Below are 25,059 nucleotides of genomic sequence, written 5' to 3'. Positions count from 1 at the left end.
CTTACTCGCTCACTCGCTCGACAGTCGACACGGAGCCCAATCAAGCTCACTCCAACAGACAAACTCTGATGCTACAAATTCTAAACCCAGATTTCAAAAGCTCTTAAACATTTTTGTTTTACTATTTATTCTATTCTCTTTCCGTCCTCTTTCAGAATCCTTTCATTTCATTTCCCTCACTTTTCTCTTTATGCCTTGAAAACAAAACATCTTTCAACTTGTTGTCCTGTTCTCTGCTTCCGGGAAAACACGCCGGAAAAGAGAAGTGGGTTCTCTGAAGTTGAGTTCAGCCGTAATGGGTTGTGTGAATTATGGTGTTTGTGTTGGCTTCGGGGTGGTGGTGTTCACTGCTTTAACGGCGCCGTTTTGTGCTGGGTTGACTGACCCTCGTGATGGTAATTTGTTTTCTTTTTCTTCACAATTTATTTTCTGGACTCCTTCTTATTACCTAACAAACAAACGTAGAATTAGAGATGGTTGTTCTGTTTTTATTATTTATTTATTCAAATATTGAAGTAAGCTTCTCTTGTAAATGTGATTTGATGTTTATGCGTATTTTTCTAAATTCGTGATGTATATATTGCTGAATTTTCATTTTAATTGTCTTTTGGTTGATGAATCATTAAAAGGGTTGTTTTTTTTTTTCCGTTTTATGTAGCAAAAAATATACCATTTTTCAAGTTCGGTTGTGAATTATTGAATTTCATTTTAATTAATTCCGGGAGATGAACGTGGTTTTATTTTTATTATTAATTTTGTGCTCGTTTTGGTTCACAGTTGCGGCAATAAATAGCTTATATGTTGCACTTGACTTCCCACCTCTTGATAAATGGCTTCCTCTTGGAGGAGACCCATGTGGAGATTCATGGCAAGGTGTCTTATGTGTTTTCTCAAATGTGACAGAAATGTATGTTGATCTTTTTTTATATTTTGTTTATTGTTTGTATGTTTTTCGATAAGATTTTATGAGCTTTTTTGTTGGATGTACAGAAGACTCAATGGAATGAATTTGGGAGGAACTTTGGTGGATAGCTTGGGGGACTTCAAATCAATAATAGTTTTGTAAGTAGCAGTTTATTAGGTGTATTATGTAGATGTTAAGTGCATGTCAGAATCAAATTGACAAGATTTATTTTATTTAGAGTCGGTATGTTCTCAACCATTTAGGTAGTGTGTAGAAGCTGGTAATTCAGTTTTCTTCCTTTCTTTAAACGTTGATAGTATCTTCCAAGGAAAAAGTTTTACCGAAAGGAAGCTCAGGGGCCGGATTGATCAATATCACCCATGCTGGTAATAAATTTTGTAATTCTTGAACAACTGAAGATTTTTCTACTGATTGAATGACGCTAATGTTCGCATGTAGCATGCTGGAGCTGACTGCAAAGAAAGCACTTAGTTTCAGTTGCACAATATCATTTAGTACTTTTCTGTGAAGTTCTAAATTTGTCTAGATGTGTCTCATTTGGCTGCCTAAGATGAAGTATCAAGTTTCAGTAGCACAAAATGTTGTGTTAGCTATGCATACATCAGGATGATTTTAATTTTTTTTCTGTGTAGAAGACTTATGGTGCTTTTGTTCTATTTTGAAAAGCAGAGATTTGAGCAATAATCATATTGGAGGGAGTATTCCAAACAACTTGCCCCTCACCATAAGGAACTTGTATGTTTGAACCTCACTCATTCTTGCATTTCTTTACTAATATTCTTACATGCGTATTCTTGAACAAATCAGGTGTTTTTGTTTTTTCTGTTCCTTAGTTCTCTTTCAGGTAATCAGTTCACTGGAAGCATCCCAGAATCATTGGCCCTGTTATCTCAGTTGTTGGATTTGTAAGTACAAACTAAACTTGCTAGTCTTGGTGTCATATTGTCGTGTTGTTTTCATGTGGTCATAACATCTTTCTCAATTTACCTTTATTCTCGTCAGGTCGTTGGGGAATAACCATATGACCGGAGGCATACCTGATGCCTTTCAACAGCTTACGGGTTTGATAAATTTGTAGGAAATTTATTTTAAATTGCACTTTTTATCTTTTGATTTGTTGTTCCAGGTTTTGGTTGTGCTAATAAACTATGTTGCAGGGATCTGTCAGCTAACAATTTGAGTGGTCAACTGCCTCCCTCAACGGTGGATTTGTCATCTCTCAACACATTGTCAGTACTGATTGTAATAAAATAAAACGATGTAATGTTGTCAATTTAATTTCTTAACAGATTACATATGTACCTTCACTATTTGCAGGCACCTGCAGAACAACACACTTTCTGGGCTCCTTGATGTTCTACAGGACCTTCACCTAACTGATTTGTATGTTGTACCCACCTTACCTCCTCTTTGATTTTGTATTTTTTTCTTGTTTTTTCAATTTCATTATTAAAAATTTAGCTTTATTTCTGAAGCTGATAGGAATTATTCAGTCTTCTGCAACTCACAAATTATTTTTTTTCCCCTTAGGAATATTGAGAATAATTTGTTCTCAGGGCCTATCCCCACGAAGTTACTTGCAATTCCAAATTTCAGGTAAACCATTTAAACATATCATGTGCTTTATTTTTTGTTGTCATTCTAAAAGGCCTTTTTATATGTATAGCTACAAAGCATGATTTTTGTGTAACATGGATTTCTCTGTCTCATTCTTTAAATTCTCAAATCCTGTGACATTGATGCTTCCCTTGTTGGCCATACTTGTAGAATTGTTGATATTATTCAATGTTTCTTTAAAGAAGATTATAGTAGCCTTAACGATGATTTTATACCATGATGGTGCCTTGTAAAGTTGCCACGGATGTTTTTTTTCTATTTAGATAATAGGAGTAGGACATGAGCTAACCCCTATCATTGGTATTTAAAGAAACATTACCATGGTTAATTTGTAATAAGAGCATCCAATGTTTGCATCAAAAAAGTATGGGGAAAAAAGAGAACATGTAATGCTCCCATTTCTCAAATCTAGAAAACATAATAATATGCTCGGAGATTTTGATCCCTTGTACTAATATGATGAGAAATGTTTGTGGCATCTGTATGTTGTTATTGGTCAGTTCTTCTGCCAGATGGTCTATATTTTTTGATCCTTTAGGTATATCTGGTATTTTTTTTCTTGGTTCTATTGATCATATGGTGCATATGCTATACAGAAAAGGTGGAAATCCCTTTAATACAACTATTATTCCATCACCCTCGACTGCACTATCTCCATCTATAGCTTGGGCACCATCTCCTGGTTATGCACCTGGGAATCTGGCAGATGTACCTTCTATTTCTATAGCACCGAAGTTCAGAAGTTCAAGAAAATTTTGGACAACAAAGGGAGTCATTGGGATTTCCATTACAGGGGCTGCAATACTTTTTGTGTTAGGAGCTTGTCTCTTTGTCTGCAGATACTGCAGAGATAGGAAAGTGAAGAAAGATTCTGAGAGGAATGATGTGGGTGCATATAAAGCCCCTGGGGAGAACCCTAACAACAGTAAATCTTCATTACAGCCAAGTCTTCCAGTGGAGAAAGGTAGCTATACTGTGGAGAAAGGTAGCTATACTATTGTTGGTCTCAAGCCCCTGTTCTTTTTTCCTTTTTTCTTATTCCTTTTTCCTTTTTTCTTCCCTTTTTTCCTTGGAGAAGTCTCAATTCAACCAGTCTCTAAAGAGCCAATCATGAAACCTCAAGATGGATATGGAGTGGACAATAGAAGAACAGGAATAAATCCAAAGCCACAGGATGAACAGGTCATAGATATGATGAGATTTGCTGCAAGTTTAAGCCATCATCACATGATATTATCATCATCTCATTTGATGTAAATTTTCTGTGTTGCAGCTGCCACCACCTCCTTTTCCATTACCTCTTGTTGAGAAGGTTACTGTAAAACCACTTGCACCTGCAGAAGTAACAAGAAGTGATCATCCTTCTACAAGCCTGAACTCTGGTTCAACTATTCCTTTCACCATTGCAACACTTCAGCAGTGTACAAATAGTTTCTCTGAAGAAAATTTTATAGGAGAAGGCATGCTTGGCAGTGTATATATAGCTGAGCTTCCAGATGGGAAGGTAGAGGTTCATTTGATCCACTTTGTCATTATTTCTAGGAATATCAATTTTTAACAGTTTACTTGATTTGGTTCTCATGCTTGGTTGTGCCCTTGCCTTAGACCTGTTCTGTCTCTAACTCTGTGTTTAAGTACATTTCTGTTTGTTATCATTCTTTCTAAGTTATTTAAAGAACACGGTTCACATTATTCTTCCAAGCTTTCCTGCATATTATTTCAGCTCCTGGCATCTGATCTCTACTTCTTGGTTCTTTTATAGCTAGTTGCAGTCAAGAAAGTAGGAATTACAGCTTCTCGTCAGCAGAGTGATGATGAATTTCTTGGTTTAGTGTCTAGGATCTCTAAACTTCAACATCCTAATATTGTGAATCTTGTTGGTTACTGTAACGAGCATAGACAACATCTGCTTGTGTACGAGTATTGTGGAAATGGAACACTTCATGATTTACTGCATGTGGATGAAGAGAACCATAAAAAACTTTCATGGAATATGCGCATCCGGATGGCACTGGGAGCTGCTAGAGCCCTACAGTAAGTAGCAAAACCAAATTGGCGTATATAAGAATTCCTTGGCTTAGATATAAATGGAGAATCCCTTGATTAAGATATTGCAAATGGAATTGCTTGTGTTTGTTTTATCAATCATTAGAGACCTTGAAGATCCCAAAGAACAACCAATATCTCCTGTTTTAGCATGTTCTTACAAATGTCCTTTGCCTCATCTTTTCTTACTGATAAATTGACTTATCTATTCTCTATTGTAATTAAGGTATCTACATGAAGGATGTCAGCCACCCATTGTGCATCGGAATTTCAAGTCTGCCAATATTCTCCTTGATGAGAAGCTTGCTGTGCATGTATCAGACTGTGGTTTAGATTTGCTATTATCTGGCTCCACAACTGAGGTAATTTATTTCTAATGATTTAAAATTTTCATCGGAAATGAGCCCATCGCTCAAACTGTGCTCCCTAGCTGTTTTGATTAAACATTAATGGAGTGCAACTCAACCTCTGGAAACCTTTTTTTTTGGCCAAGTGATTATTCCGGATTTAGTGCAAACTGATGAATTTTAGAACAAACTCATTAGATGACTTATATGACAGATTATTTATCTAGTATGAACTAGAAAGTTCAAAGGTTCTGTTCATGGAATACTTGTGGCTGACATTGGTGCACATAATGTCAGTTTTCAGGACGCTATGCTAATGGTTATGGTGCTCCTGAATTGGAGTCTGGAAGTTACACATGCCAGAGTGATGTTTATAGCCTTGGAGTCGTAATGTTAGAACTTCTCACAGGGCGGAAATCCTATGACAGGTAAGCAATCCCATTAAGAGTAATGCTTTTTAAGTGCATGTGCAATCCATTTCAGAGCTTTGTATGACAATTTCATCTGAATCTATCTATTGCTTATTTACATTTTGGGTTCAGCAAAGATATTTTTTTCTCATTATAAAACATGTTTAGGTCACGGCCCCGAGGGGAGCATTCTTTGGTTAGATGGGCAATTCCTCAGCTTCATGATATTGATGCGCTATCAAAAATGGTTGACCCTTCTCTAAATGGAGCATATCCAGTCAAGTCATTATCTCGTTTTGCCGATATAATATCCCGATGTGTACAGGTGATATTTTTAACCCCTCTTCAATCTTTCAATTGTATTTTGGCATCTCATTTATAATTTCTGTTTCTGAAACATAAATTTTGGGGCATTTTTTTTTTAGCAACATTTGCTGCCCCTTTGAATCATTGAGGGCATCCTTATGGGGGTAAACAAAAATTGCATCTGAGACAAAAAGCTTAGGTTGTCTCTTGGTGCGAAAAATCAAATTGCAATTGCATATTTCTTAAAAAAGATGTGAATCAGAAACCTTGTTTGTCCCAACAATTTTGTGTTTATATAGAGATATAACTCATCTTGTTCCAATCCTTTTGTAGTGGGAGCCAGGATTCAGACCACCGATGTCTGAAATTGTCCAGGACCTCTTACAAATGATTTAGAATGGAACCCCAAGCAAGTTTTCGTTTGAGAAGTGTAACATAATTAGGAAATGAGACAGAAGATGTTAGTTTGGTTCTTGATTGGTAACTCCCTGGAGAGGAAATTTTTTTTTAATGCAGCTGCTCACCTGAAGTGGCTTTCAACCATATCGTCTACGAATCAAAGGTAACTTAGCCAAATATTTTCGTAGGCATCACTTGATTTGGCTATTCTTCTCTGTGGGAAGTGATAACACAATTATTTAATTTATTTTTCCTGTGAATATCTCTAGCCAATGCAACCATTTATTGTTTAAATGATGATGCTACAAATTGGTGTACAATTTCAATACAACTATGTGACTTGGTTATGGCACAGATCTGATCTCTTCGATTGGAATCTATCCTCTTGTTTTTTTGTTTTTTTCCATTCTTTATTTCTGTTAACATCCTGTCATTAGTTAAATTAGATCCAACTAGTGTCGTTTTCATATCCTGAAATTACTTTATTAATTCATGAACTTGTACAGCTTGATTCAAGGAAGTGCGCCGCACCCATGTTGACTTTTTCTTTTTCCTTGTTCGACATCTAGTCGAATCCAGATAAACACTGAATCTGTTAATATCAGTCAGAAGTTAATGTCTTGTAATAAAGAAATGGAAGAAAACAGTAAAATGGAAAATGTAATAGTTGAAAAGGTAGGGACAGAAATTCTTGGGGGTTTAAGGGTGCTGCTACATTGCTCGTATGAAATGTCGGATGGATCCCGGACAATCAAATGCTTTTCAGTTGTTTTTGCTATTTATTTATTCATTTGGTTTGTGGACAAAGAGCAACTTATGCCTGCTAGGCTGCTACCCACATGAGTAAGCAAACAACTATTATAAAAATTAAAAATACAATCCCATCATAAATTGTAGCTTGTTCATAGATTCCCAAATGACTCTTGTCCTCAAGATTTCAACTTAAGTTACTTGCTTTACAATCTGTTTGGCATGATGGGAAATTTTAACACAAAGGTTTTTGTTTGTTAGCTGAAAAACGAATTTTTGCAAGACATGTTGCTTTTGCTTTTCAAATAGATATATTATTTGATATGGACATCCATGACCAATATTAATCAACACCTATCAAGTTGGTTTAAGTTTAACTCACTGTTTTAAAACCTGGACCGGGTCTTGGATTAGATTCCAAAAAGATCCCTGGCAATTCTTCAGTCAGTCGGTTTGCAGAAGCAATGGCTAAAGCTTGGACTGAGTATAATAATCCCGGGTTAGATTTGTCTCTAATATTTTTGGTTCTTTTATGCTGCTGCATTTGCAGAGGTCAATTAAGCTTTTAGTTACCTGGAATATTTTTGTGTAGGGCTGTAGTTATGGTTGTGGCTCAGTCTGAAGAACGTAACATGTACGACCAACACTGGCTTTGTTCAGTATTGAAGGAAAAATATCCTTTATTTTTATAAGAGGCATGTCTGGGGAAATTCTCAGCAGGATAAGAAAAAAGGGTTGATACGTGAAAGACTTTAGCAGAAGGATTTATCTTTTCGGATTATGATATCCTAATATTATTATTAATTCAGAAAGCTCTTTATAAAGTACATATACAGCTGTCTTCCTTAGCTTAATAACACATACAATGTTACAACTATTCGGAAAACATTGGCTGAAATTGATATGCAAGGGGAACTACTTCCTGATGGAACACTTCTTGTGTATGTAACCTTCTGGCATTACTTTTAAATTTTCTATCCAGATTCACCAAGTTGTGTTTCGGACTGTGATGTCAAAGCTTTGTAATTGCAGTGGTGGCCAAGCAGTTTCAGTTGTCTATTTTAGAGCTGGGTATGCGCCAACTGATTATCCTTCAGAATCGGTAAGCAATTATGCTATTTTCCTTCTGCTTGCAGCAACGATCATCCTTCAGAGGAATTTATTTGTTATTCTTTCGAATTCTTTCCTGGTTCAAGATTTAAGATGCTGACAGCAAAGCGTGTCTCATGACACATTCATCTACCATATGAATCTTGGGAGTGAATCTAGTTGGCTTGTGTAGTACATGCTTGTTTGCATGCTGTAAAAATGGTTGGTTGATATTGCATGACAAGTGGTGACAGGACGTTTTTTTAAATCAGTGATATGGATAAATCTAACATAATGTGCTGCTATTGGTTCATGTGGGATTATGAGTGATTAACCTATCTACGTTGTATGGCAGGCAGGGCATATCCTGCCAAACTTTGTGTAATATAATTTCAACTTTTGAGCTAGACTAAATTGGTATACATTAAGTACTATTGAATTCATTGTGAATGACTTTGAAGTTCTAATTCTCTTCACCTTTTTCCTTTTTATTGCCTGTTTCGGTCCTTACAATTTCACTGTACTGTGTTTCACTTTTCTTATGATACTTGAAGGCCAAAAAAAGGACTTGACTTTACATTGCGATGTATAGTGTTTGACTATGAGCATGTTTACTATTCATAGGAATGGAGCGCTAGGCTACTTATGGAGCAGTCTTCTGCGATCAAGTGTCCGTCAATCTCTTATCATTTAGCAGGCACCAAGAAGATTCAACAAGAACTTGCAAAACCCAATGTACTTGAGAGGTAAATAATTTCAGCCCAAGTGATTATTTTCGATGCTCAAGCTGATTCCTGAAATTTGTACTTTTTATGTTGAAATTAACTTCTAAATTATGAATACTAATGGCGTTAAAGAAATGCTTATACTGGTTTACTGCAAATATGGTTTTTAAGTTCAAAAGGATGCTGTAGCCACTTACAAGGAATAGTGGTCGGAATATGATGTCCTTGGCTTGTAAATTTAATAATTACTTTTTGTACAATCACTAGTACATTTTAAATTCTAATTCATGGTGAAGCTTCTGTTTTTGGTGATTCATACTAATATTGAATTGCTAGAATATGGAAATCATGTAATAGATTTTGCTTAGTATGTGTAGTTACAGCTTGATATAGGTTATGTTTTCACAAATTTCTCCTAAGTGTCCTAAGTAAATTTATGAGCAGTTCATTAAGCTTTACATTTTTGTACAATAACAGCTTTCTTAGGTTTTATTGGTTTTAATAGAGCTTTTTTTCGTTTTGCTTGTGTGCAGATTTCTTGATAACAAAGAGGACATTGCCAAAGTACGTAAATGTTTTGCAGGTTTGTGGAGTTTGGATGACTCGGAGATAGTCAGCAAAGCAATTGAAAGACCTGAGCTATATGTCATGAAGCCACAAAGAGAAGGCGGAGGTCCTATATTTCTGATCTTCACTCTGCCATTCTTTTTGTTGTTTACAATTATATACATTATCCACTGGTGGGAACAATGTTTTTGAACTAGGTTTCGCTATTTCATTTCAGGGAACAATATATATGGTGAAGATGTGAGGGAAACCCTTTTAAGGTTGAAAAAGGAAGGGAGCGAAGAAGATGCTGCTTACATTCTTATGCAAAGGATATTCCCAAGTGAATCCCTTGCATATTTGATGCGTGATGGCGTTTGTCATAAAGATCAGGCTATATCAGAACTTGGCATATATGGTGCTTACTTAAGGTACATAAGTTCTGTTGCTCAGTAAAGTTGCATTGCAAATTGTGTTTTGATTTGACCATGAAGTGTCCTACTGAAAGGTCCAATAGATCACAACTTCAGCATTATTCATCTTGAGATGCACTTACATTCTCAATTTGAAATGTGCAGGAACAAGGACAAGGTGATCATGAATGAACAATGTGGTTATTTGATGCGGACAAAGATTTCTTCCTCAAATGAAGGCGGGGTTGCAGCTGGATTTGCCGTCTTGGACAGTATATATTTAACTTGATTATTTTGACTTGCTAGTTGCTTCAATTGATTGTATAATTTAAATCCACATGATTCTGGTTCTATACAAGCAATCATGTCAAAGTAGATTCATTTTCCGCAATTTAGTATTTCCTTCAAATTTGTGAAGGAAAGGATTTGACATGGAAGACATGGTGTTTCCCTTTTTTTCTTGAGCAATAAAATTTTGATGTGGGTTCTGTACTGCCAAGCCACTGCCTTACAATGTTGCCTGACCAAAGATATGGCTTTTAGAGCAGAAACAGAATTGAAGACTAGTATGACAGGATATATAAATATATAAGTGGAGATTTGGTTGTTTCCAAAGATTACAGCCAAATTTTGACACTGAATTGTCTGTTGAAAGAAAAATTAACCTATTAAGTATAAAGTTGAATTAGGCAAGGAGAATAAACAAAGGTCAATCAGGACAAACCAAAGGCAGCGGTTGGCGGCAGAGGTGTAATATTATTTCCTTCAGTTATCAGCCTTACGTTATTTTCGTATGTCATCAGTCTTGCCCTTGCCCCCGGTTGGAGGTAACTTGGACAACCTTATTTCCTTGATCAATCATCCATTTATCTATGGTTCTCTGGTTTTGTCCTGATAGGATGTTTGTTATCTAGTTAATATCTTTATTATAGTTCGATAAAGACTTTTGAGTGTATTATTCAAGAGGTCTCGAGTTTGAGTCTTTCGTCGTTTGCTAATAATAGTAACTATTAGACTTTTTACCCAATCGGTAATTTTAAGGTTTTAAAAGATTAGTTGAAGTGCGTATAAGTTGATCTGGACACTCCTGGTCATTAAAAAAAAAAAAAAAAAATCTCTATGATATTATACATGAGAGGATATAATATTTTACCGTCAAATATTGGCAAGACAAGTATAAGCCCATTAGGAGAAAAAAGAATGATGTTAACATATTCATATTGGATAAATTAAAAAAATGTAACCAATAGTTATACAAGCTACATTGCTGCCCAGAAGGCCTAATATCTCTCAAAAAAACAATGCCATATCATTTACATGTCAATGTTAGCATAAAATGACAAATAATTAGAGACTAAAAAGTTGTGATAATGTTTAGTATTTTTCAAAGAATGATAAAACAACAAATAATAATCTGTTTTGTTCATGTATAAACTCTGCCATCTTGTATCCATCCAAGTTGTCGAGCTCGTTTTTCCCATAAATCTGAAAGCTTGCGTTCCTCTGTAAGCAATCTCTCAGCTCTCTCCCTTGCTCCTTCACATGTTTCCATTCTTGCATTGCATCTCTCTGCTTCTCTTTGGAACTGGGAAGATGTTCTCATTGCAACCTTCATCAATGTTCTGGTGTGCTCTAAGGTTTCATTGGCTACAATTTCGTGCAAATGAAGCTCCTCTGCCAGCAGGTCTGCATTGTCCTTCTCCATTTCTTCCTTCAATTCTGGATCATGCAAACCACAGTCTGCATGTACATTCACAGAAAGAGCTAAATTTTGACAATTTGCTGGCAATAAAGCCCTTGAAAGTTTATCTAAATCTATTAAGTAATCATTTGACTCAAAAACTTAAATTGACAGATAAAAATTGGATAGTAAAATTTAATCGGAACAGAAAGGGACAAATCGGTTAACCAACCTGTGAAAATCAAAACCAAAATGTAAATAAGAACTGACCTTTGAATGTGTCACTGATAAGGGCTGCAAGAACGACAGGTAAAGAATGAAGGTTAGATAAAAGTACATTGTTTTGAAAAAAACAGAAAAAGCAAATTTTATTCAGAATGATTGGAAACACACAAAACCAGAGATGAAATTTGATAGAAGTATCAGGTCCAGATCGTTCAAACCATCAAGGGTTTTACTCTTAATGTTACTTATTAACTGTCAACTAACATTATGCAGGCTTTTCTGCAAAATGCTGATTCATTATCGGAAAAGGTAAAGTCAGAAGGACAATAATCTCAATGACAGCAGCTTCAAAATGTGTATTAAACTGAATGCTAATTGATACAAAATCCAGAGATTAAGATACACTGATAAGTGATAACACATTATGCAAATCGTAACACAATTTTTTTGCCCAAGAACATATTTTTCATAATAAAACATTAAACTTTCATCCCAGAAAAGAGAAAGGCCTTTAAACTAACCAAAGTCACCATTTTTTTTTTTCTCAGAGAAAAGCTTCACAGTAAACGAAAGCTTAAGCTTACTTACTACTTAATGGCGAAGGAAGGTCAAGCTGTACAGTGCAGTCGCAGGGAGCACAAAAACACGAAACTTTATGAGTTAAATCCCTCTTCAATAGCCAATATACTGGCGTCACTACGCAGAAACCAATAAAAAACAAACCCACCATCACTACCACCACCAAAACAACCCTCTTGAACTCTCTACTGCTATCCCTACGTGTGAAAGAATGAGCCATGTTCTTCAACCCTTGAAAAACGAGTAAAAAATAAACAAAATCCCAAACCTTGTTTTGGTTCCAGGAATGCAAGACAAAAAAAAGAATACCCAGTTAGACGAGTAGAGTTTGAGTACAACTGAAGGAGTGAAAACTTTGCTTTTGTGTTTTAGAATAGTACTAGGATCTGAACCAGACTAGAATTCAGAAACTGAATGTGAAGATGAAAAGAAGTAGAGAGTTTTAGAGTGAGGGAAAGATTGTTATTTACTGAAAAAGGACGACTGTTAAAAAGGGTGATCTGGATTGCTTGTTGGGTTGTGTATTTTGAGAAGGAAAATAAAGAAGAACAGATCCCAAGAAAGTGTTTGGTATCTAAGGACTAATGATTGTGTTAGTGGGTTTTCAAGTTTGACTCAAAAACATGAAGATGAAGATTTGCACGAACAGCTAGAGGCTAGGTTGTGTTTGTTTATTATTATTTTTGTTGGTTTAAGATAAAGAACAGAATTTTGATAAGGTTTCATTAGATACCCACTTTATCATAAACTAATTAAATAAAAAAAATGTAATGAGATAATAAAGGGTCCGTTTGATTAACTATTTTAACACTTTTTAGAATAGTCCTTTTTTTTTTTTTTTTTAAGTTGAGCTGAATTGAGTTAACTTGTATTTAATAGAATAGAGTTTGTATTTGAATGTGTTTGGTTCTTTATTTGAATATTATTTTTGAGTTAAATAAATTAATGAATAATTGTTTGATATATTTTTTCAAAAAAGATTTTAAGATAGAATATTTTGATGTATTTTATTAAAATTTGTTATTATTTGATTATTGAACTTTTCAAAATACATTTAAATAATATTAATTAGTTGTTTGATAATTTTTTTTATCACTGAATTAAAAACAATTTATCCATAATAATTTCAATACTAATATATCATTTAAAAACACGGAATTAATACATATCTAAATTAATAATACGAAGCTACTAATAATCATCTTTCAGAATTCTTCGTACCCAATATTCAGTTAACAATACGAGATGGACTCATGTTTTACACAAATAGCAGTAGTTATGCTATCCCTCATAGTTCCTATGTTGTCTGTATTACGCTGAGTTGGTTGATTCGAACACGTCCCATTTCCTTCCTCATAAACTCCATCGGCATTAAACTTTTGGAAGATAAGGTTGTTCATATCGAATCTGATAAAATTATGAATTACACAACATGCCATAACAATTTTAGCTTGCTTCTCCATCAGGTAATTGTTCATGCCATCAAGAATGCGGAACCTTTTTTTCAAAACACCAAAGGTCCTTTCCACAACATTCCGAAGCAATGCATGTCTATAATTAAACAACTCCATAGGTCCAAAAAGGTTACGATGCGCATCGGGAACATGATAAGGAACCCGTCTATGTGGGGCGAGGAACCCACCTCTATTCGCATAACCCGCATCTATTAAGTAATATTTGCCTATAATGAAATACTAAATGTTATTTGAAGAATCATAAAAAAAATGTTTACAGTTTAGCTAGAATACATAAAGAAGTTAGTTATACCTGGAGGAGGATGTGGGAAACCCGAATCAGGATCATCTAGAATTGAATTTAGAACCCTTGCGTCATGGGCAGATCCTTCCCAGTCAGTGACGACATATGTGAACAACATATTGAAGTCGTAGACGACCATCACATTCTGCGACAATGCCCCTTTACGATTTCGGTACGTATCGGCTACCTCAACTGGTTATGGTTTGTATGGCTAGACGACGCCATCTATACCTGTCCATTTGTAATAATTTGTTCATCAGTTCATACTTTTTTAATACTAACCAAAATATAAATAACATTCAATTTTAAAATCAGTTGACCATATCCAACATATATGAAACATTGCACAACAACACATGGTGTATCGGTTCTTAGAACAAAGTAAGTTAAGTCTTTAATATGAAGAAAGTAAATATGAAATATCTCAAATGTCAAAGGAATAAATAAAGACTAACAAGTGAAAACTACAAGTTCAACAAGGAAGTCAAACACCATCATCTACATACTACGAAAGTTTAAATCCAAAATTCCCTTATCTCCAGTGACATGTTCACCATTAGCTGATGCCACTTTGGGTTGGCAATTAAGTACTTCACAACATCCAAATATAGTTGCGGTGGAAGTTGCATACTTTCCAAAATTGCTTGACAATTTTCTAGGGAATATCGATCCGTCCTAGCACTTGTGTTCTCTTGGGTCCCATCACCGGCACTGCGATTTGATGCCGCAGATCCCATAGTTCTATTGGAAATAGCTTCCGCCAACTGACCAATCACACCCAATAATGGGTTTCCCTGCACGTCTCTCTTCCTATTTATGGATCTGCTATCTCCATACCTATTCGATCATTTTTTCCCCAGTTGATCTATTTGGATCAGGATTTAAGTCATCTGGATCCATGTCTACCTCGATAGGATCGGGAAAACCCATGTTGGATGTCGCAGGTTAAGACGCAAATGTGTAAGCAAATCTGCCAGTTGCATTTTGCTTCTCGAATATGACCTCATATAACTCTCTATCAACAAGTCCTTTATGTAGGAATTGCTGCGCACCAAGGTTTTGCTATTAATGAAAATATACATACATTAATTCATATTTTAAAAAAAAAAAAATGCATACAGACTACTGCGTTATAAGAATTGGAAAAAAAAAATGTTGTTTACCTTTATATATTCTTCCTATATCTCTTTAGGATATGTTGGAGTTTGTGACTCGTGATCCCAACCAAACCTCGTATGTTCTATTAGCGCATGCCAAGACTTGTATGTCGATCGCAAGCATTGGTACTTACAACTGTGACACTTCCAGTTTCTTATGCGCTACATTTTGTAATTGTTCACTAATCCTCCTGTGGTCAAAAGATTTTATTGCAGTACCATGGACTGTTTTCACCCACTCAGCCAACAATTCTAAAAACCTATGGGTGAGTTTAGCTGTCCATTGAATGGACTCACTAATTTAATAATAGTAGGGTGGGAACAACAACCAGGATTGAAATATTGTAGCAATCAGCAAACATATCAATATGAACATATGCAACATACAACATTATAAACAAAACATATAGAAAATGTTACCTTGTTTAACCCAACACTGCTTTCAACGGAAAGTACGGGGGACACTACGATCAAGGTAGACCAACAAGGTCTTATGTGTACCCCAATTCTGGATAAACGTCGAAACGTCCTCTGGCGTCAAAAGTAATAATCAATTCTGCGTCAGCGGGTTGAGTGACATGTACATTTGTTCATAGCATCATAAGTAGCTATTACGATCAACTTGCAGTTATCAACCTACAAAATGATTAATACATAAGTTAAACAAATAATTTCAAGATAATTTCAGCATTTTGCTTTAACTTGGAGTTATCAACAACCACTGATATATGGCTTGACAAGATTTAAAAATCAGACCTACCCCAACCAACACCTGCTTCTATTAACCATTCAAATTCAATCCATCTATTAGAGTATTATAACCTAAAAGGCATGTTAATGGCTATAAAGAAAATCTTACCACCATATGCAAACTTATAACAATTAGTCCAAAGGATATAGTGTTTACTTTACCCCGTTTTAATTGAAAAAAAAAATGTCCAAGTTTGAATAATAACAATAACATAGATTCAAAGAAAGAAAAATTTGTTAGAAAATAATTTGGTGCAAACGGAAAAGCAACCATTCTGTAATAATCTATAACGTGGGGGCAAAAAAATTGAAACATACAGGGGAGGCAATAAGTATGAAATTGGTCTTAAGGCCACCATTCAATTCAAGTGATACTCAACCTTCCAAGTGTAAATTCCTATATTTATTGTACACCATGGAATGAATGGTGTAATCTAACATACATTTACATATACAACATGCCACCTTTGGCCATCTTTTGCCACTTAGTTGTAAAAGCTAATAGCCAGAAATCAATTTTCTCAACATCAGAAATGTACATGTTATTGCGAAGCCAAAATTTGCAATGGGAACTATACAATGACCAGATCTCATTCTCAAAGTTCTCACCCCCAAATTAAACTTAATCTATCCAATACAACATAAGAGAATATAAAACAAAAGATTAAAGAGAAAATTAGCCACTTTATTATTTTTTGGTTTAAGATAAAGAATAGAATTTTGATAAGGATTCATTAGATACCCACTTTATCATAAACTAATTAAATAAAAAAATATAATGAGATAATCAAATAAAAATATAGTAAGATAGATTAGGGATCGGCCAGTTATATATATATATAGCCTAAGGCACGACATGATATATATAGCGGACTGTGCTGTGGGCCTTCAAATTTGGTGAGCTGACACGACACGACAAGATATGAATTTTTGTGGGTCTTAGCACGGCACGACCCACAGCATGATGAGCCTTGAATTTTTAGGCACAACACGACCCACTACCACCTCTACATAAATACTTGCTCATCTGCATCTGGGGTTGTCAACCGAACTGAGCCGCTCGCGAACAGCTCGGCCTCGGCTCGAAAACAACTCAAGCTCAGCTCAACTCGACTCGGCTTCAGTCTCGAGCCGAGTTCGAGCAAGCCAAAACTCGACTAGAAAAGCTCAGCTTGGATTGGCTATTACAATTTTTTTTCCTTATCTCTTACCTCTTCTTTCTTTCTTTACTCCTCTCTCTTTTATGATTTTAACTTCACCCCATCTCTTCTTCTTGTTCTTCGTCTTTTCTTTTCCATCTTTCTCTAGTTTCCTTCCTTTCTCTTTTATTTTATTTCCCCTCATCTCTCTAGTCTCTACCGATCTGCTATTGTGTGATGATGATTCTAGCATAGTTTGTTCATTCTGAAAATTTTTTCCCGGATAACCATAGCTGCAAGTTTTCTAACTAATTTTGTTCAATCTGACTAATTTTGTTTGTGGAAGATTTGGGAGTTTTCTGACTGATTTTGTTTGTGGAGGATTTTAGGAGTTTTCAGACTGATTTTTTTGTGTGGAAGATTTGGGAGTTTTCAGCCATATCTACTCCCTTCATGCACTTGCCTTTCCACGTCGTACTGCACTTGTTGGACGAAAAACCTCACCCCATGCCAAGCTGCTTTGCTTTTCATCTTTTCTATTACTCAAGCTTTGGTCAACTTTGAGCTGAATCAAGTTTCAATAACGAGTTGAGCTTGATCTGGGATTTTTAGGCTTGCCAAGCTCTCAAACTCATTACTATTGAAATCGAGCCTGACTCGATTAGACAAAAACTCGACTTGATTCAACACGACTTTGCTCGATTACACCCCTATTTGCATCAATAAATTATGAAGTATAAGAAAAAACAAGAGTAAACGACTGTTTCCCACCCAAGGTTTGCCTTAATTACACTTCCTGCCCAATCAGTTTCAAAATACTACTTTCCCACCCAAAGTTTATATTCCGTTAATATCCAAAATACACTTCACTTTCTTAGTCAGCATTCAGCAAGTTACCAAGAGCCAGGGTAAGAGGAGTTTTGCAGAGTGGAGGCTGGTGGATTGAATAGTGGTGATCGATTGAATATTCGTTGTCAGAATCAGTCGGAAATCAGCTAAGAACAGGAAACTATAGCTTTACAAAGGCCGACAATCAATAAGAAATCAGGTGCCGGAGTGAGAGAGATTTTGTAGAGAGGAGACTAGAGGTTTAAATGGTGGTGACAGAGAGAATCAACTTTGGGTAGTAATGAAGTATTAACTTTGGGTGGAAAGTGATATTTTGAAACTTTTTGGGTGGCAAATTGTCATTAATGCAAACCTTGGGTGGGAAAAAGTGTTTACTCTTATATAAACACTTGCTCAGCTGCATAAAAAAATTATGAAGTACAAGAAAAAAACAAGAGAGTATACAACTTTTTCCCACCCAAGGTTTGCCTTAATGACAATTTCTCATCTAAAATGTTTCAAAATATTACTTTCTCATCCAAAGTTTATATTTTGTTAATATCCAAAATATACTCCACTTTCTCAGTCAGCATTCAGTGAGTTACCAGGAGCCAGGGTAAGAGGAGTTTTATAGAGTAAAGGCTGGTGGATTGAATGATGGTAACCGATTGAATATTTGCCATCAAAATTAGTCATAAATAAGCTAAGAACAGAACCCTAGATTTGCGATCGTCGGCAATCGGCAAGAAATCAAGTGCTCAAGTGAGAGGGGCTTTGCAGAGAGGAGACTGGAGGTTCAAATGATGGTGATAAAGAGAATTTTTGTTGTTAGAATCAACTTTAGGTAGCAACGGAATATTAACTTTGGGTGAGAAATGTCATTAAGGCAAAACTTGGGTGAGAAGAAAACGTTTACTCAAAAAACAAATAATAACACCATTTACATTTCTTTTGGTTTTGGTTTTGGATTTGGGAAGGGCATGGTTTTGCTTGCCTTGTTGGCTTCAACTTCCCAAAACTTGCTTGCACTGTTTTTGGCATTTAAGACTGAATTTCATGCCTTGAAGCTCATGAATTTGCTTGTTGAAAAGGGCATCTAGCTTGCCAACTTCCAATCACTTTTCCGTTAAGAAGATCACCAACTAATCCAGACAGAAATTGAATCAATTACATTAAACTAATTGTTAATTAACATAGAATTACAATCAAACCTTGTAAAGATGCCACTACTATAGCTGGGAATTCTCTCGGCATCATGTGTTCACTAAAAAGAATCAGCATTATTAGAATTACAGTTTCATGAATCCAAAGAATAAAGAGAACTAATTCTTTACAGCTTTGAAAATGTTTGATCTTTTTCATGACGACGATGACTCGAATGTGGAATCAGCATTGTAATACTCTGTATCATGTTTTCTCTTTTCTTCTTCTTCTTCAGAGTCTGTCAAATGATCGAAAAATTCATCGTAGTACCATGAACAATTTTCATTCCAATCACCCTTTTTGGCGTGGATTCGCCATTTTTGGTCAGCGATCATTGCAGGAGAGAGTCCCCATTCGAGCATCTCTTCCTCTGTGTGATGGATAGCCAAGCTATATTCTCCACCATCTCCTAACTCCATGATCCGAAACCCGCAGTTTCCAAGGTTGTTTAACAGCTCAAATTGCTCAACCGTCCATTTGAACCACTTCATGAGAAAGACACGCGAGGTCAGACCGTGTGATACAATGACAAGATTTAGTTCCTGGGAAGGGTCACTTTTAAGCCTGTTCAATTCTATGTCCCTCCAGAGGGATTCAAAAAAACCTGCAAAATCAACTAGTTTTTCAATAATCTGATATAAAATTTCTTACTTAATTCAGTTATCTACTATAAAAATGCAAATGTACGTGATGACCATGAATCTACTTTGAAAAATGAAAACCAGAAAGCCCCTGTTTCTGCTATGCATAACTGAAAGACAGGATTCATGTTTTCAACTCCCCATATTCTGGTAATAATAAGTAGTCAAGCAATTCAAAGGACAAAAAAACCTTAATCACAAGCAGAGGCAACCACATTTTGTTAACAATATAATCGAAGCTTAGCCAGTCGGAGAGAATACAACATCATTTAATGTTGGTTCGAATTATGTGCTTAGAGTTAATTAATCAAATTCCCTTGTGAGCTACTTCGCCTATAGGAATCGGTATATGCATAGGCTTCCAGCTCTTAAACAAGCAAACTCATTCGATCCAGCAGTCCAGCTATAGCAGGACCTATTCTAAATCAAACCTTGAGCCAATGCAAACATTAATAAATTTTGGAGTCATCAGATTCTTTTAAACAGCAGTAGTTCAATTACCCTTTTCATTAAGCCAGTTCCATTCCAGCTTTTATGATTGTTAGACAAAGTCTTCAAGCGGCCCTTATTACTTTTCAAATTTTTAAATAAAGTGGATAACGAATGATAATTATCAGACCAGAAAATCTGCTTTGAAACTGATGTCTTTGCTTTTGCTTCCAAGACTAATGAATGCACTTTCAAATAATCGTTTTTCTCACTTATTAAAGCAAAAATCAATCCACTTTCATTCTTAAAGCAATTTAAACAAAAAGAAAAGATAGTTCCTAAATCTCTGCCAAACCCCACATATTTTTTGGCTGCACAAAACCATGAAAGCCCTTCTAAAATCTCAAACATTCCAAGCTACTAAAAAACAACAGAAGGTATAAATTTAAGAACTTATTTTTAACGTGCTTGCTTTAAAAGCAATATATAAAGCACTTCCAAGAGTTGTGCTGTTATTTTAAGTCTAATCACCGCTGGACGATCCAATGGAAAAAGAGCAAAGGGGTTCAACATAAGTTCTTTGACTCTCTCTAGTGTGATGCCTCTTAAACATTTCATCGAACACTTAGTATGCGTTATCTCGACACTATAGAAGCAATCATTGGAGGATTGGCGTCTAAGGCTACACGAGTCTGAGAGGAAATAGTTGGATCGTGACACTAGACATTAATAGAGGTGACCACTCCGATCGTTCATTTCAAGGCTTGGAGGATCAGTTGAGGTGCATATAAGCTAACTCGGACACCATTGATCCAAAAAAGAAAAAAAAGAAGGGCGCTTTCAAGAGACAAAGCCGTGATTCAAGGACCAATTCCAAATCAAATTCCTTGCTCTTGAAGGCAACTATTATTCTATCCAAATAATGTAAACACAACAAAACACTACAAGAAAACAAAAACATAATTAAAGCTTAAAAAAAAAAAAAAAATTACCTGAAACACGATCAAAAACATCTGCAGCAGATTCCCCTTCAGGAAACCTATAATAAAACCTCCCAAACTTCGCTCTTGTCTCCTTTATCACTTTCATTCTCTCGCTAACCTTTCAAAAAACAACAAACAATACAACACCATCATCAACTTTGTCACATGGAAATTGCTAATCCGTATGTTACTAAGACTAAATTCCAGTAACCTTAACTCGATACAGACCCGGTACAGTTACCTTTTTTTATCAGTTAAGGCAATGTTACCGGGACAATACAAAATTTAACTGAAAAAATAAAATTTTTAAATAAAGTGGGGGGGCAGGGCATGATGGAGTACCTGAAAATTGCCGAAATCTTGTTCTCTAACCCGACACTCTTCTCTGACACCGATGATGTGTTTCTTGGAGAACGACCGTCCGATCTCTCGGAGAGTGGATCTCGTCCGCTCGTAAGGCGACACGTAGAAGTAGAGACGGTAGTCGGAAGAGGTGGTGTTGGCGGAGATTAAGGACTTCAAATGGGAGCCACAGTCTCTGGCCTGCGTGATCCCGAGTTCCGTTAACGGGATTTTGTGGTCGGGAGTGGTGGTGTAGGCGGCGGTGTTGAGGTTCCCCTGAGACTCGCCGTGGCGGACTAAAATGATGCGTTTTGGTAGAAGATGGCCGCGTTGTCTCTTGTCGCCGTTATTGTTTTGATGCTCTGACATTTCTAGATTTTGATGCTGTACAACTTTCTTGTTTCTTCTTCTCTGCCTTTAAAATCAATCGGTTTCCTGAATGGGATTTATGAATATGAACAAAAAGGGTTAATCTTGAAAACTGAAACTTGATTTGTCAACTGTGGTAGTTTGTTCCGTGAATTTATAGGCTTCAAGCCTTCCATTGCATTCACATCTTCATCTTCATGAGTAAGATCCAAATAAATTAATTATTTGACATTAAATTTTGGAAGCGTTACACGTAGTCTACAGTCAATGAGGAAATTCAATCATTAAAACAGAAAAAGTTAAAAGAACGTGTAATAGTAATATGGGTCATACAAACGTGGCTGATGGTGGCGAACAAGGCGGCGGGCCGCAACCAGGCCATCGTTTCATTGGATTTGATATCTAAAGGTGATGTTGAACCAATAAAAAGTAAAATGAAAGCCTTATTCCAGGGGATACGCCAAGTCCAAGAAATAACAACGCACTATGTACTGTTGGTTGACAACTCAGTTATGTTGAATTCATATTGTTCTCTACGTGTTTGTGATAAAGCTTCTAGGAAGTACGCAAAAGCTGATGTTGATGATGATGGTGATGGCTGACAGAATTGAATATGGGGATTAAAATAAGAAATCAAAATCGTAGTAATGTTAAAAGTGAGATGGAGATGCGGGGAATCGAACCCCGTGCCTCTCGCATGCGAAGCGAGCGCTCTACCATATGAGCTACATCCCCTTGTTAGAGACACTTAAAAGTACAACATTATTGTAACTTATAAAACAATACATATCTCTCAAACTTGGTTATAAGGCAAAGATAAAATCCAACCAAATAATAGTATACCAATAACTCTCTCTCACAACCCTGATGTGACAGGTCATAATTAGTCAGTTCATAATAGATCTCACATAGGTCCCGTATGGGTCTCATTAATTAATTACAAACTGACGTAAATGTTGTGAGAGAAACGTTGTTAGTGTAATATTACTCAATTCAACAAGTATTACATCATTATGCAGTGGCACAATACTTATCTTCAACCGTTGACATTCTTTACGATTTTGAAACTTGCTTGTGATTAATTAATAAAAAAAAAGGTTGTTCACATTATGCAATATGTATTCAAACTTTATGCAACTTGTTTCATGAGTTTCCAGCAATTTGAGGCTTTTGTCACCACTCAACTCTTCTCTGCATGTGACCAGGAATTTATTTATAATAAAGTCTTAATTATATAGTTGAATATCAAGGGAAAGACACACCATGCTTGGCTTGATATAAAAACTAGTTCAAATTTTACCTTCTTTAGTGGACTCGAGGATGTTATCATCCATCACCACCCAAGGACGTACCCAAAATTTTTAGGTGAGTGAATTTAAAACATTTAAATTGATAAATTTATAATATGAATTTAAGTGGGGTTAAAATTATAAATATCATAAAATATAAAGCTTTTTTTTTTTTTTTCAAAGTTTGAGTTGGTTCAATTGAGTCTATATATTATAGTGTGACTACGTCCTTTTCACTGCCACCCTTCTTACATTCAAGTTTTATAATATGGGTTTAGACTTTAGGGTTGCACACCAAAGAGATAGTAAAATATAAAATGCATCATGATTTTTTTATTAAAGTATTGTGTATATCTCTTTGAAAAACTTCCCTGATAAGGGGGTATATAATACTTTTCAAATTTTGTGGGTGTTATTAATTTCACTATCTTTCAGGGGTTGAAAACTCTTAGAAGAAATTAATATTAAATATGGAAATCGTTAACCTCAACAAGTCGATATGTCCGAGTGGTTAAGGAGACAGACTTGAAATCTGTTGGGCTTCGCCCGCGCAGGTTCGATCCCTGCTGTCGACGTCTTTTTTCTTTTTTCTTTTTTTTCTTGGAATTTTTATTTAGGAACTTAAATAAGATTTGATTTTTAAAATGCGATAAATTAATAATTGGAATTGGATGGCTATTAGGAACTTAAGTACATTAATATACCCATCTTAACCAAGATTTGATTTTTAAATGAAGTAATTAATTATTGGAGAGATTATGATCATGATGAATATTAGGGTGGTATTCACTTCTTATATATTGATAATTAATCTCTCCTTTTTTGTTCATGATCCTCTCTCTACTTTAGAAGTTAATTATGTTAAGATTGTAGATCATATAATTATATTTAGTCTAAATATATCGTTCACTTAAATGATACCCATAATTTGAGATGCAAAATTAACACAGTCTTAGATTCGATTCCCCATATAAGTATTTGTAATTTAAGAGGGGAGCCATGACAATGGGTTGCTGCGCTAGTCTTTTCCGAAGATTAATCGAGACAGGCATAAACTAGCCTTGATATATACTTTGGTTAAAAAAAATATATATTTGTAATCTTAGACAAAATATTTTAACACATTATTCTAATTTTTTTTGTTTTTTTTGATAACCGAGGTGTTTGGCCAGCTTGCGCACATCGAAACTAATCTTCGGAGTCTAATGAATACTCTACAAACTCAAATGATCAGATAAGCCAAAATATTATTATAATAGAAGATCCCAATGTTTGAATAAAAAGACTCAAGAAGGAAGCAGACCTTCTTGACAGAGAGAGCAACCTTTTGCGATTCACATAATTCTAAATTAAATCAACTAATATATATATATATATCTTTTATCCTGTTTTCCCTTATCTCTAGAAATTTTCCAACTCAATCTATATATAGATGTCGCTTCATAAGAAGTCCCTTTCCATCTCTTTTTGGTTTGACATGTGATCTATTCAATTCCACTCACAAATTCATGTGATATTATTCAACACATTCTTGAGAACAAGTCAAATATATAAACATAGTACATTTTTATTTGTGATTATACAATATTTTTAATTAAAATAATAAATAAAATACTTCCCTAGATATTTGAATGTTGGTTGATAAATAACCAGAAGAAGCACTTTACTTTCTAAAAAGAACACTCAAAAGAAGCTAAACAAGAACCCACTCAAGTACATATTATTATCTTAAGAGAATAAAAAACATGTATATTACATCCATACGTATGTGTAAATATACATTTATTAAATAGAAGAAATTTTCCCAACAGATAAATCTAAATTTATGCCCCCACCAAGGCAACCAAAACATCTAAATTTGGCAAAATTATTAACAGATTGCTTCTCCTCTTCTCCCTCTCCCTCTATCTCTTCCCCTCTGCCTTCTGCTGACACTTCACTTGCTGTGGATCCTCAGAAATTCCACCATATTTCCTCCTCCAAAACGTAGTTGAGACATATTGATAAGCATGAAAGCATACTCAATAATGTTCGAACATGATCAAAACCTTCAAATATATTACACGTATCACGTCATCTATACATCAAATCATATAATAAGTTTTCTTAAAGT

At 35.3% G+C, this 25,059-nt stretch overlaps 5 protein-coding genes and 2 non-coding genes across 8 annotated transcripts; 3 read left to right on the top strand and 4 right to left on the bottom strand.

The window, feature by feature from the left end:
• Positions 1 to 9: 9 nt before the first annotated feature.
• Positions 10 to 6,430, top strand: LOC116119812 (protein STRUBBELIG-like). Of its 2 annotated transcripts, none has more exons than XM_031405741.1 (17): positions 10 to 395; positions 778 to 907; positions 991 to 1,062; positions 1,595 to 1,660; positions 1,759 to 1,830; positions 1,928 to 1,999; positions 2,083 to 2,154; positions 2,243 to 2,308; positions 2,456 to 2,521; positions 3,139 to 3,506; positions 3,621 to 3,724; positions 3,816 to 4,046; positions 4,305 to 4,576; positions 4,815 to 4,950; positions 5,233 to 5,363; positions 5,514 to 5,670; positions 5,985 to 6,430. In XM_031405741.1, exons 1-17 carry the CDS (start codon positions 296 to 298, stop codon positions 6,045 to 6,047), a joined length of 2,178 nt encoding a protein of 725 aa, XP_031261601.1. In that variant the 5' UTR covers positions 10 to 295; the 3' UTR covers positions 6,048 to 6,430. The 2 variants fall into 2 exon arrangements, with proteins under 2 accessions (XP_031261601.1, XP_031261600.1); XM_031405740.1 differs by having other exon boundaries at positions 3,139 to 3,527.
• A 759-nt stretch (positions 6,431 to 7,189) lies between these two features.
• Positions 7,190 to 10,251, top strand: LOC116119802 (glutathione synthetase, chloroplastic-like; the record flags this gene model as incomplete). The annotated part of the gene is made up of 8 exons (XM_031405727.1): positions 7,190 to 7,299; positions 7,393 to 7,473; positions 7,661 to 7,741; positions 7,833 to 7,902; positions 8,514 to 8,635; positions 9,148 to 9,287; positions 9,399 to 9,591; positions 9,739 to 10,251. Coding segments are annotated over 8 exons (921 nt in total), but the record flags the coding sequence as incomplete, so codon positions are not given.
• A 584-nt stretch (positions 10,252 to 10,835) lies between these two features.
• Positions 10,836 to 12,687, bottom strand: LOC116119817. The gene is made up of 3 exons (XM_031405745.1): positions 12,068 to 12,687; positions 11,525 to 11,548; positions 10,836 to 11,313 (listed from the first exon to the last, which is right to left on the bottom strand). The coding sequence occupies exons 1-3, from the start codon at positions 12,276 to 12,278 to the stop codon at positions 10,997 to 10,999; spliced, it is 552 nt and encodes a 183-aa protein (XP_031261605.1). The 5' UTR covers positions 12,279 to 12,687; the 3' UTR covers positions 10,836 to 10,996.
• A 603-nt stretch (positions 12,688 to 13,290) lies between these two features.
• LOC116119801 (putative nuclease HARBI1) lies at positions 13,291 to 13,955 on the bottom strand. The gene is made up of 2 exons (XM_031405726.1): positions 13,826 to 13,955; positions 13,291 to 13,739 (listed from the first exon to the last, which is right to left on the bottom strand). The coding sequence occupies exons 1-2, from the start codon at positions 13,953 to 13,955 to the stop codon at positions 13,291 to 13,293; spliced, it is 579 nt and encodes a 192-aa protein (XP_031261586.1).
• Positions 13,956 to 18,704: 4,749 nt separating this feature from the next.
• LOC116119814 (phosphoglycerate mutase-like protein AT74) lies at positions 18,705 to 21,922 on the bottom strand. The gene is made up of 3 exons (XM_031405743.1): positions 21,289 to 21,922; positions 20,956 to 21,064; positions 18,705 to 19,497 (listed from the first exon to the last, which is right to left on the bottom strand). The coding sequence occupies exons 1-3, from the start codon at positions 21,655 to 21,657 to the stop codon at positions 19,049 to 19,051; spliced, it is 927 nt and encodes a 308-aa protein (XP_031261603.1). The 5' UTR covers positions 21,658 to 21,922; the 3' UTR covers positions 18,705 to 19,048.
• Positions 21,923 to 22,319: 397 nt separating this feature from the next.
• TRNAA-CGC lies at positions 22,320 to 22,392 on the bottom strand. Its single transcript has one exon. It is a non-coding gene; the product is annotated as a tRNA-Ala (tRNA).
• Positions 22,393 to 23,439: 1,047 nt separating this feature from the next.
• On the top strand, positions 23,440 to 23,521 carry TRNAS-UGA. Its single transcript has one exon. It is a non-coding gene; the product is annotated as a tRNA-Ser (tRNA).
• Positions 23,522 to 25,059: the final 1,538 nt, after the last annotated feature.

The sequence above is a fragment of the Pistacia vera genome, unplaced genomic scaffold, assembly GCF_008641045.1.
Source record: "Pistacia vera cultivar Batoury unplaced genomic scaffold, PisVer_v2 Contig906, whole genome shotgun sequence".
In the NCBI taxonomy this organism is placed as follows: domain Eukaryota; kingdom Viridiplantae; phylum Streptophyta; class Magnoliopsida; order Sapindales; family Anacardiaceae; genus Pistacia; species Pistacia vera.
This window is presented reverse-complemented; position numbering and strand designations above follow the sequence as displayed.